This window comes from Notolepis coatsorum (genome assembly GCF_963971535.1).
Source record: "Notolepis coatsorum genome assembly, chromosome: 16".
Classification (NCBI taxonomy): domain Eukaryota; kingdom Metazoa; phylum Chordata; class Actinopteri; order Aulopiformes; family Paralepididae; genus Notolepis; species Notolepis coatsorum.
Window position 1 is genome coordinate 29,077,405 of NC_140180.1, and position 13,599 is coordinate 29,091,003.

At 48.0% G+C, this 13,599-nt stretch overlaps 1 protein-coding gene across 1 annotated transcript in view; it reads right to left on the reverse strand.

Moving 5' to 3' along the window:
* Positions 1 to 13,599, reverse strand: part of rapgef2b (Rap guanine nucleotide exchange factor 2b) — a 146,362-nt gene that overhangs the window by 97,464 nt on the left and 35,299 nt on the right. The window contains 1 exon segment of the mRNA XM_084331752.1: positions 10,534 to 10,590. Coding sequence (XP_084187878.1) covers positions 10,534 to 10,590 — 57 coding nt within the window.

The following is a 13,599-nucleotide window of genomic DNA, read 5'->3' on the forward strand; positions in this document are numbered from 1 at the left end:
GTATACCTCCCCTCAGCAGTATACCACCTCCCCTCAGCAGTATACCACCTCCCCTCAGCAGTATACCACCTCCCCTCAGCAGTATACCACCTCCCCTCAGCAGTATACCACCTCCCCTCAGCAGTATACCACCTCCCCTCAGCAGTATACCACCTCCCCTCAGCAGTATACCTCCTCCCCTCAGCAGTATACCACCTCCCCTCAGCAGTATACCACCTCTGCTCAGCAGTATACCTCCTCCCCTCAGCAGTATACCACCTCCCCTCAGCAGTATACCACCTCCTCCCTCAGCAGTATACCACCACCTCCCCTCAGCAGTATACCTCCTCCCCTCAGCAGTATACCACCTCCCCTCAGCAGTATACCACCTCCCCTCAGCAGTATACCACCTCTGCTCAGCAGTATACCTCCTCCCCTCAGCAGTATACCACCTCCCCTCAGCAGTATACCACCTCCTCCCTCAGCAGTATACCTCCCCTCAGCAGTATACCACCTCCCCTCAGCAGTATACCACCTCCTCCCTCAGCAGTATACCTCCCCTCAGCAGTATACCACCTCCCCTCAGCAGTATACCTCCCCTCAGCAGTATACCACCTCCCCCCCTCAGCAGTATACCTCCTCCCCTCAGCAGTATACCACCTCCCCTCAGCAGTATACCACCACCTCCCCTCAGCAGTATACCACCTCCCCTCAGCAGTATACCTCCCCTCAGCAGTATACCACCTCCCCTCAGCAGTATACCACCTCCCCTCAGCAGTATACCACCTCTGCTCAGCAGTATACCTCCTCCCCTCAGCAGTATACCTCCCCTCAGCAGTATACCACCTCCTCTCAGCAGTATACCACCTCACCTCAGCAGTATACCACCTCCCCTCAGCAGTATACCACCTCCCCTCAGCAGTATACCACCTCCCCTCAGCAGTATACCTCCTCCCCTCAGCAGTATACCTCCCCTCAGCAGTATACCACCTCCCCTCAGCAGTATACCACCTCCCCTCAGCAGTATACCACCTCCCCTCAGCAGTATACCACCTCCCCTCAGCAGTATACCACCTCCCCTCAGCAGTATACCACCTCCCCTCAGCAGTATACCACCTCCCCTCAGCAGTATACCACCTCCCCTCAGCAGTATACCACCTCCCCTCAGCAGTATACCACCTCTGCTCAGCAGTATACCTCCTCCCCTCAGCAGTATACCTCCCCTCAGCAGTATACCACCTCCCCTCAGCAGTATACCACCTCCCCTCAGCAGTATACCACCTCCCCTCAGCAGTATACCACCTCCCCTCAGCAGTATACCTCCCCTCAGCAGTATACCACCTCCCCTCAGCAGTATACCACCTCCCCTCAGCAGTATACCACCTCCCCTCAGCAGTATACCACCTCCCCTCAGCAGTATACCACCTCCCCTCAGCAGTATACCACCTCCCCTCAGCAGTATACCACCTCCCCTCAGCAGTATACCACCTCCCCTCAGCAGTATACCACCTCCCCTCAGCAGTATACCACCTCTGCTCAGCAGTATACCTCCTCCCCTCAGCAGTATACCTCCCCTCAGCAGTATACCACCTCCCCTCAGCAGTATACCACCTCCCCTCAGCAGTATACCACCTCCCCTCAGCAGTATACCACCTCCCCTCAGCAGTATACCTCCCCTCAGCAGTATACCACCTCCCCTCAGCAGTATACCACCTCTGCTCAGCAGTATACCACCTCCCCTCAGCAGTATACCACCTCCTCCCTCAGCAGTATACCACCACCTCCCCTCAGCAGTATACCTCCTCCCCTCAGCAGTATACCACCTCCCCTCAGCAGTATACCACCTCCCCTCAGCAGTATACCACCTCTGCTCAGCAGTATACCTCCTCCCCTCAGCAGTATACCACCTCCCCTCAGCAGTATACCACCTCCTCCCTCAGCAGTATACCTCCCCTCAGCAGTATACCACCTCCCCTCAGCAGTATACCACCTCCTCCCTCAGCAGTATACCTCCCCTCAGCAGTATACCACCTCCCCTCAGCAGTATACCTCCCCTCAGCAGTATACCACCTCCCCCCCTCAGCAGTATACCTCCTCCCCTCAGCAGTATACCACCTCCCCTCAGCAGTATACCACCACCTCCCCTCAGCAGTATACCACCTCCCCTCAGCAGTATACCTCCCCTCAGCAGTATACCACCTCCCCTCAGCAGTATACCACCTCCCCTCAGCAGTATACCACCTCTGCTCAGCAGTATACCTCCTCCCCTCAGCAGTATACCTCCCCTCAGCAGTATACCACCTCCTCTCAGCAGTATACCACCTCACCTCAGCAGTATACCACCTCCCCTCAGCAGTATACCACCTCCCCTCAGCAGTATACCACCTCCCCTCAGCAGTATACCTCCTCCCCTCAGCAGTATACCTCCCCTCAGCAGTATACCACCTCCCCTCAGCAGTATACCACCTCCCCTCAGCAGTATACCACCTCCCCTCAGCAGTATACCACCTCCCCTCAGCAGTATACCACCTCCCCTCAGCAGTATACCACCTCCCCTCAGCAGTATACCACCTCCCCTCAGCAGTATACCACCTCCCCTCAGCAGTATACCACCTCCCCTCAGCAGTATACCACCTCTGCTCAGCAGTATACCTCCTCCCCTCAGCAGTATACCTCCCCTCAGCAGTATACCACCTCCCCTCAGCAGTATACCACCTCCCCTCAGCAGTATACCACCTCCCCTCAGCAGTATACCACCTCCCCTCAGCAGTATACCTCCCCTCAGCAGTATACCTCCTCCTCTCAGCAGTATACCACCTCCCCTCAGCAGTATACCACCTCCCCTCAGCAGTATACCTCCCCTCAGCAGTATACCACCTCCCCTCAGCAGTATACCACCCCTCAGCAGTATACCACCTCCCCTCAGCAGTATACCACCACCTCCCCTCAGCAGTATACCTCCCCTCAGCAGTATACCACCTCCCCTCAGCAGTATACCACCTCCCCTCAGCAGTATACCTCCTCCCTCAGCAGTATACCTCCTCCTCTCAGCAGTATACCACCTTCCTCAGCAGTATACCACCTCCTCCCCTCAGCAGTATACCACCTCCTCCTCAGCAGTATACCTCCTCCCCTCAGCAGTATACCACCTCACCTCAGCAGTATACCACCTCCCTCAGCAGTATACCACCTCCCCTCAGCAGTATACCACCTCCCCTCGGCAGGATACCTCCTTCCCTCAGCAGTATACCTCCTCCCTCAGCAGTATACCACCTCCTCTCAGCAGTATACCACCTCCCCTCAGCAGTATACCACCTCCCCTCAGCAGTATACCACCTCCCCTCAGCAGTATACCTCCCCTCAGCAGTATACCACCTCCCCTCAGCAGTATACCACCTCCCCTCAGCAGTATACCACCTCCCCTCAGCAGTATACCACCTCCCCTCAGCAGTATACCAGCTCCCCTCAGCAGTATACCACCTCCCCTCAGCAGTATACCTCCTCCCCTCAGCAGTATACCAGCTCCCCTCAGCAGTATACCACCTCCCCTCAGCAGTATACCACCTCCCCTCAGCAGTATACCACCTCCCCTCAGCAGTATACCACCTCCCCTCAGCAGTATACCACCTCCCCTCATCAGTATACCACCTCCTCCCTCACCCAGGTGACAGCAGAGGGGTGAAAAGTCGGGGATCAGATTAAAGAGGTGACAGGGCAGGGTTAGGAGACAGGTGCTGCTGACCACAACAACACTGTCTACCACCCTCCACCACCCACTCAACACTACCACCCTTCACCACCCACTCAACACTACCACCCTCCACCACCCACTCAACACTACCACCCTCCACTCAACACTACCACCCTCCACCGCCCACTCAACACTACCACCCTTCACCACCCACTCAACACTACCACTCTCCACCACCCACTCAACACTACCACCCTCCACTCAACACTACCACCCTTCACCACCCACTCAACACTACCACTCTCCACCACCCACTCAACACTACCACCCTCCACCACCCACTCAACACTACCACTCTCCACCACCCACTCAACACTACCACCCTCCACCACCCACCCACTCAACACTACCACTCTCCACCACCCACTCAACACTACCACTCTCCACCGCCCACTCAACACTACCACCCACTCAACACTACCACCCTCCACCACCCACTCAACACTACCACCCTTCACCACCCACTCAACACTACCACCCTTCACCGCCCACTCAACACTACCACCCTCCACCACCCACTCAACACTACCACCCTTCACCGCCCACTCAACACTACCACTCTCCACCACCCACTCAACCCTACCACCCTCCACCACCCACCCACTCAACACTACCACCCTCCACACTACCACCCTCCACCACCCACTCAACAATGTGCCGGGGGGTCAGCCTTTGCCTCAAGACCAGGATTTGACCACTATAATCTCTACATGGCAAATCCTCTACTCTTTAGCCTCCTGCTATGTGTGATGTATTCGGAGAGAGAGGGGGGGGGGGGGGGGCTGTCAATAGTGTTCATCATAAAACAAGCAAAGGAAAAACTGCAAATAAATAAGTCATTCCAGCTACATTATTACACCATACGTAGGAGAGGTTGAACATCCTTCTTTACTGCGAGATGCCTTTTCCCCAAAAGCACACAAGCTATTCCTTGGCCTACAGAACGGGTCCCTGGGAACCTGTGCAGAGAGAGAGAGCACTATATTTCACTGAGCCTGGATCCCAAGGTGACACTAAATTTACCCCATTTGGGTCCTGGGCTGAAGAAGTTGAAGAACACTTGGTCTTGACTGCACCTGTACGCCTTGCCCCCCTTTTACTAAATGCTTTCTGGTAAATATACTATAATATAACCTTGTTATACCGCGAGTCATTCACAGACTGCATTTTACAACATACTGTACTATTGCTGAGAAATTCCCCAACTGGTTTTTAAAGCCTGTGTTTAACGCTTTCACTACCACACTACATAAGGTTAACCCTTGCACTACCACAATACAAAGGGTTAACACTTTCACTACCACAGGTTAATCTTTCACTACCACACTATGAAGGTTAACCTTTCACTACCACCCTAGGGCTGGGCGATATAACGATAACGATAAATAGCGCAATATATTTTAATAATCGATATAGAATAAAAAAAAATCTGAAAATAATTTTATTTTTTTTATTTTTTTTTGTGACCTGCAACAGGGCAGTTTTAAAAGCAGAGACAGTGGACAGACTTGTCTTTCTTGCCTGCAACTTAAAGTAATGGCTTTGCTTGTCCAAATGACAATACTGACCAAATTGAGATTTATTTTTCTCTTGCCCATTTATTTTGTTTGCTTTCTAATTTAAAATACAGTTTGAAACCGTCTGTACACAGTAGGCTATGTGTGCTAGCAGAGCTAGTCTCCAGTCACGGTGCACATGTGCTGTGGTTTGTCCACCAAAAAAGCGCCAAAAGATCGAAAATAAACTAGCAGAGCCAGAACTGTTCAACTCCCCTGGAGCCACAGCCAGCAGAGAAGCCGGTTTACTTTAGCTTTTAAACCAGCTGCAGCCTGAGAACTGGAGTGTGAGGGGATGTAACACTAAAGATGGCGGCAACGACAAAGAATTACTGCAAAATAAACATACATCTGTTGTTTAAAAAAGAAAAAGAAAATATTATACTACGATATCGAGAAATATGATAACATTATCATATCGTTATCGCGATATGATTTTTTGCCATATCGCCCAGCCCTATACCACCCTACATAATAAGTAGGGGTGGGGGAACAAATCGATACGTAGTAGTATCACGATACTGTATTGATACAGGGACGCCAAGTATCGATATTTAATTATTCATAAAATGTTTAAATTTTTTATTTTTGTATAAGGAAGTTGCATTGTTCATTTCAATACCTGTAATAGTACAGTAGTCCACACACATGTGCATTCAGTTAAGTTGGAATATGACTGTAATACAAACAGTTCAGTTTGTCAGGTACATGCAACACAGATTACAGTGTTTACATCTGTCTGCTTGAGAAAATACCATGTTCTGCAATAAAAATGATTGAAGAGAGATGAACAGACTGAACTTTCTTTTATTAGATAAAACATGTTGACAGTTTTACTTTGCAGTTGAAAAAAAGTAATAAATAAAATGTTATCCCAATTTTTTTTAACGCAATACTCAGCGTATCGTGACGCAAGTATCGCGATTAGGGATGTCCTGATCACATTTTTTTGCTCCCGATCCGATCCCGATCATGTGATTTTGAATATCTACCGACACCGATCTTTCCCGATCCGATCAAAAAATGTAAAAAAAATGTATCCCTATTTCTCACATTACATTCACCCTGAATGTTGACGTTATCCAGGTGAAAAGTTAACTTCATTCAAGCGAGGCATTGCAATCCTTGACATAAATCATCTGATGTATAATTAAATCAAAGGAAATGCGTTTGTTTTGGCTAAATTCTTCTGCTCTGTGTGACAATAAATAAATGAATGATGATATGCAATTTAAAACCAAAACTAAGGCCTCAGTATGAGTTTAAGACGTAAACATGGTCATGTTTGTTGAATTTAAAAAAAAAAGTGATCGGATCGGGACATCCCTAATCGCGATAGTATCGTATCGTGAGGTCTCTGGCGATTCCCACCCCTAATAATAAGGTTAACCTTTCACTAACACACTACAGATGGTTAACTACCTGTAGTGTGGTAGTGAAAGGGTTAACCTTCTATAAGTGTGTCAGTGAAAGGGTTAAAGGCCCACAAGCAAGTTATCGCCAGTATAATAAAGTAGACTAGGATATAGAATCTAGGAGGCTGTAGTAGAAGGCATGTGTTTTTAGTAAAGAGGCCTAATTAAGATGGTCCACGGGATGAGATATAATCTGATTAGCTGCTGTTTGCTCCTGGCTCTTATCAGAAAGAGCACCAGCTGTCTGCAGAAGGGTTCCCCAGCCTGAACCAATTGTATTCATGCATACAAACGCATGCAGCCAGGCGTGCACGCAAACACACACACATGGTCAGGACCACACTCGCACAAAAACACCAAACAGACAAACAATCACACACTTTACAGCTAGCATGTAAAACACATACATCACAATATAACGTAGGCCTCCACAGAGTCCACACGTGTACAAACCAAAAGTGCAAACACAGCAGCTAAAGAAACAGCCGGAGTGACACTGCAATAATATACCCTGAAGCTAGCTAGTAGCAGAGCACCACCAGTCGCCCGACCTCTGTTCTGTTCTCACATGTGTGTGTGTGTCCCGTGTGTTTTTTCCCGGCTCCTCAGCCGTAGTAGATTTGTAGACAACAATATACACATCGATCTATACAAACTATACAACACGAGAAAAGTGGATGAATAAAAAAAGAAATGATTCTACAGTGTAAGTAGCAGCAGTGTGTGTGTGTAATACGTGTGCTTGTGTGGTGTGTAAGTCACTTGAGGTGCTTTTGCGTGTACAGTACACGCTCATGTGATAATACTATCCGACCGTCAGTAGTCGGTGTGCCCGGTGGAAGTAGCTGCTCACCGTTCTCTTGGATGTGGACCTGAGACTGAGGTACTGTCTGCCAGACTGCATGAGATCAAGGGGTTTGTGGTTTGAGTGGCCCAATGCTATAGGTAATAATGATGATGATAATGATAATAATAATAATAATAATAATAATAATAATAATAATAATAATAATAATAATAATAATAATAATAATAATAATAATAATAATAATAATAATAATAATAATAATAATAATGATAATAATGCAGAGCAGTAGCTCTGGTTAAACCAGGGGTGGTGGTGGGAGGGGGTTGGGGGGTCCTAGGGGAGTCTAGCGGAGACAGGGGCCTTTAAGAAGACTATACTGCTTAATCTGTATTCCTTTTGTTTAATCAGATTCCCGCGCCAATGACTGGGCTCCTAATCAGATGCTGAGACACACACACCCCCTCACTCCCCCGACACACACACACACACACACACGAGCAGAAGGCAGTCAATGGGGACAATAGGCCCGTCCCACTCCTTAAAGAGCAGATAGGGTTAATTAACTGGATTAATTCTCGTGCCCAGACTGGCTGTTTAGAAAGCCATTAACACGTGACGACTGTCGCACTCCCTCTCTCCCTCCCCACTGGAGTGATGACGACCTCTCCAGACGAGTCAACTGAACACGAATCGATGTTAAAGTGCAGCGACGCGGCCACACAATCACACACACACAAAATAAATGCATATTCATGTATTCCGTTGAGTTATGCGAACGTGAAATTCTGCATTATTAAACATATTGATGAATAACACTCTAGTGGTAAATGATTCAAAGCCATTTGAAACGGCTCATTAGGCGTCGAGAGACACGTCAATTATTTTAGCCGTCAGTGGGTCCCGCGGCGCTGCTGTGCCTGTCTGCGGGCGGGCGAGGCCGGGAGAGAGATGAACCACAGGAGCCACCTGATGAGGTGCGGAGGACCTCCCTTTCTGGACCCAGCGGCCGCGGCAAGATGCAGAGGCACGCTCGGCTCCCTCACCAAACAAAATGGAGTGTGAAATCACCGAGCCTGTCCATCAGCAGCAGGGGAGAGAACCCCGGGCCGACAAGAGGCTGTGTGTGTGTGTGTGTGTGTGTGTGTGTGTGTGTGTGTGTGTGTGTGTGTGTGTGTGTGTGTGTGTGTGTGTGTAGAGCTGCCGCGATTACCGCATTACCGCGGTATCGCTGTTACATCACGGCCACCGCAGAGTAGGCTGAATACCGCGTCACCGCTGTTTTTTATAATAATAATAATAAATTACCCTCCTCTCGTTGGGCTTGCGGCTCTGCAGATATACCCTACTCCTCTATCGAGGTTCCAAGCGACCCTATTGGGTACCAGAAAAGTCACGTGAAACATTGCAGACCACTGATTGGTCAGAAGAGAGACGCGTCACACGTTGTAGCGTCATGCAGTGTGTTACCACCAATCGGCAAGCGCGTATTAGTTTTTTACGTCCTGAATGTCAGCTCATCACAACACGGCTAATAACGTTAGCTTTAACTCTCCGCCGGAGTGGACTACCATCGCTCCTCAGGAGTACTAAACGAGACAATGATTTTACTGTCTGCAACGAATGTTATAATAAAAGCCCTTCGTTCTATACACTTGTCTGATTGAAAACTTTATTAACAGACCGCAGAATGGGACAACTCAGCACGCTCTGAGCAAAGAAAGGAACTGAGATATGAATAGAGTATTGCTTGCCTTGCTATGGTCCGGTAAATACGCTGATGTTATTGAACGTATAACTATATAATGTTATTGCCACAAAACGAATGCCTTTATTATAAAGTAGTAACTTTATAGTAATAATAATAAGAAAGGGTCGGGGGGGTTAGGGGTAACCACCCCTGCCCGCGACACCGAGTGAACTGCGCACGACCAGAGGGGAAACTTCTAATCCGTGTTTCACTTTCAATAACTAATGCGTGCTTGCCGAATCCCAAACAATATTCATGCTGCAAAGTCATCCTCTAAAGATAGACATTTAGACTAGAGGCAGGCTATATGCTATAAAGAGTAGACTACTACTAAAAAAAAAATGCATTCAAATTTTTTATTTTTTTTGTGTAATAACCGCGGCGGTAGGAAATATTTTGCAAATTTGTGCGGTAAGGAAAACATCAATACCGCGGCAGCTCTATGTGTGTGTGTGTGTGTGTGTGTGCGTGCGTGTGCGTGTGCGTGTGTGTGTGTGTGTGTGTGTCCGAGGCCACACGACAGGGTGGTCTTTCGGTTGGTAGGGGAAGAAGGAGCAGCCTGTGGCACATGAAACAGCAGCAAAGGACCGTCCTGAAAAGGTCACGGAAGACAGACAGCTAGGCGGACCAATACTCTCTCACGCGTGCGCGCGCACCCGCCCACATCTCAACCTTAGTGACCCTCGTCGTAATCACATTCAAAGGCAGAGGCTGAAAAGCATGACCTCAGGCCGTCTAGCAATTACCCCTCCAAGACAAAGCCTTTAGCAGCCATTATGAAACACTTTTCAATCATCTCAATACCCAAGGCCTCGCGTAGAAGGGGTTAAATTAGATTGGAAAACCTTCCAGGCCTTTCTGCTTTTTGAAATGTATTACACACGCGCACACACACATACACACCTTTGAAAGAGTATCTCTCGACCACATCGACGCTTTACACCCATTTGTTTTCATTAAAGCCACTGAGGTCGTTCAGCGCCGTGTGTTGCCTTGGGTCAGGTCTATCCCGGCCCGTCAATAAGTGTGAGTTATGGCCCATGAGGTTATGCTTTTTGAACAAACAGCTTTGAGACAAGTTTGTTATATTGGCTGTTGTGGACATATGTGGACACTGTAATCCAAATACATCAGCATGCTCCATATGGACCGGAGCGCGCCCGATATACGGACATTTAAGCCATGGGTGCATATCATCAATAGGAATGTGCACACGGACACAGGCACGCACACATACACGCACACACACGTGCAATGACAGCCGTTTCAATACTTACTAGTAGAGCACTTCATTGGCCTCGTGTCTCTCGTAGCGCACCGCCTCGCACATTATTCTGCAGGGGGAGACGACAAGAGGACAATGACAATCATTTACATTTACAGATCAGACACCAAGGTAGGAACACATTTCACAACATCTTGTAGGGATGGACAAAACTCACAACATTACTATTCCACAGTCACTGTGAACAATTTGAATACTAATACGACGTAATTAAGCTTTTTCTTTTACTTAATAGCGACAAGAGAGCTAGCCGGCTGCTGTCATTGCTAACAGCAAACACTAGTGAACCAGGCTAGTATATTCCCATGAATAAGTTAATTCTGAACTTTTTTTCATCTTTCTTTTCTGTTTTCCCAGCTGTTAACAGACTGTTGTGCTACCTACCTGGCTAGCCAGCGAGCTGTAGCCAGCATGCTGTTCAGTTCTCTCAATACACTACACAGTGTAGTTGCCGATAAAACAAGGGAAAATATATTTTTTGAGACAAAAGTATATTCGCATAAACTATCAGATTTTTTATAATTTAACAACTCCAACAACAACTTCCAATATTCGAAAATCAATGTTGATCCGTAATATCTAGAGAGGATGAACAAAAATGTGAATCCAATCAATGTGGTGATAGATTGGCGTCAAGGATACAAATCTTTGAGTATTGCAACGCACTGCTATATGGCCTCCCGACTACGGCCACCAAGCCTCTTCAACTCATTCACAACGCAGCGGCCCGCCTGATCTCAAACCTACCGAAGTCAGCCCATGTCACCCCACTTCGCGTTATTTTTTTTCCTAGCCGCATTTCTCGGAGACGCTCTCTGATTGGCCGATAGCCTGTTTCTACACTGGTTAAGCTTAGGCACTCTTTCTAAGTTGGTTATGGTTAGAGTTTGTCTTAGAGAGTGACGGCAAGTTCTTTCGACGGTTAAGCTTAGGCACTCTTTCGAAGTTGGTTAAGGTTATAGAGTTTGTCTTAGAGCAGGGCGATAGAACGCCAGGTAGTTTGCAGGCTGTTCGACGGGGAAATGGGCAAAGACACAGCTCGTCACGCGATTGGGCAACCATGTCAGTGGCCAATCAGAGAGCGTCAGTCAGTGGCCAATCAGAGAGCGTCTCCGAGAAATGCGGCTAGGAAAAAAAATAACGCCCCCACTTCTTAGGGACCTGCACTGGCTCCCCATATCCACACAAATCCGCTTCAAGGCCCTCGACCTGGCATATCGTGCGGCGAAGGGAACGGCTCCCACCTACCTCCGGTCAATGGTCTCTTAACTACACACCCTCAAGACCCCTACGCTCTACATCCTCTGGCCGCCTCAGACCCACTCGTATCCAAGCTCTGGGAGGGTCATCAAAGAGAAGCCGCCTATTCTCAGTCCTTGCCCCACAATGGTGGAACGAACTTCCCACCACAGTTAGGACAGCCGAAACCCGACCAATGTTTCGCCGTCGACTAAAGACACACTTCTTCAATCAATATCTTAAAGAAATTACTTACCGTCATGCACTTGTCCTAATATACAAACCTACACTGTAGCACTCAACACTTTGATGAACATTGTTACTCAGCTGATAGAGTTGTGCCCTTCCTGCTGACTTGTTGTACAAAACTTGTAAGTCGCTTTGGATAAAAGAGTCAGCTAAATGACTAAATGTAAAAGTAAAATGTACAAACATGATAAAGTCCAGGACTTATATCCATTGTGGTCTTTGCTGTTACTGGGACAATACTATACACAAACAGATACAGGTATTTACATGAAAACATTTAAAAAAAGACATACCCGTGACAATACTACCTGCATTTCAATTCAGATGCATATAAAATACTACTAAAACTGATGTTTTGCTAGTGCCGAGCTCTCGCTTCCATGTTTCTACATTAGCCAGACCTTGACCCTTTAATTAAAAATATATTGGGACTGGACTGGAGTCATTTAGCACACGGCAGTCGGTTTTCTCCTCCAATTAGTATCAATTCCCATCATATTCTCTCCTAAAATATGTCAGTTACATAACCACCGAGTAGGCGGGATACATTTCTATTTTTATCAGTTTGGTTTAGCAGGTACGTACGTACGCTACATTTCCAAAAGATCCTCTCAAATCAAGCTCTTCACAGAGAGGCAAGCGAGGAGAGTGCCTTGGGGAGAGAGAGAGAGAGAGAGTGTGTGTGTGTGTGTGTGTGTGTGTGTGTGTGTGTGTGTGTGTGTGTGTGTGTGTGTGTGTGTGTGTGTGTGTGTGTGTGTGTGTGTGTGTGTGTGTGTGTGTGTGTGTGTGTGTGTGTGTGTGTGTGTGTGTGTGTGTGTGTGTGTGTGTGTGTGTGTGTGTGTGTGTGTGTGTGTGTGTGTGTGTGTGTGTGTGTGTGTGTCAAGCGAGGAGAGAGTGCCTTGGAGAGAGAGTGTGTGTGTCAACTCCACAGCCAAAGTACTATCTTAAACAAGTGATCAACAAAAACAAAGTGAAGGTTGTCGTGCTCCGGCCTTCACAAAACAATCCCTGGTGCAAAACAACAAGTCTGTGTGAAAAAGAGCACAGAAGAGAACAACACATTCCTCCTGGATGAAACGCGAGGGAGAGGAGATATACCATAATCCCATAGTTAGTGGCATTCCTGGTTCCTTTTATTTATTTATTTAGTAAAAGGGACATAAAATACTTAACAGGGGTCTAATTTGGTCTCTGGGACCGTCGGGACATTCTTTGGGAACCAAACAGGAGAGAGGGCAGGGTGGGATGAGGGGGGGGGGGGTTGGGGTGGGCCCAGAGAGGTCACTCAGTGGAATGTTCCAGTGCTCTCCGGTCATGTGCTGCTATATTGTTCCCCCCGCCAGTGTGATCCACATGTATGCATACAAGGCATGCTGGGAACTGACTCCTGACATGCACTGTTGTGAGAGGAGCCCGCGCCACTGCGCGCCAGACTAGAGGCTGAAACACCAACTCGGTGACAGGAGAGCGACCGCTAATAATAATATCACACACACCAATTTCTGAGCTGGACTTTCACACGAATTTCACGTCAGGGGTTTAGGCCGCGGCGGAGCACTCCTCCTTATTG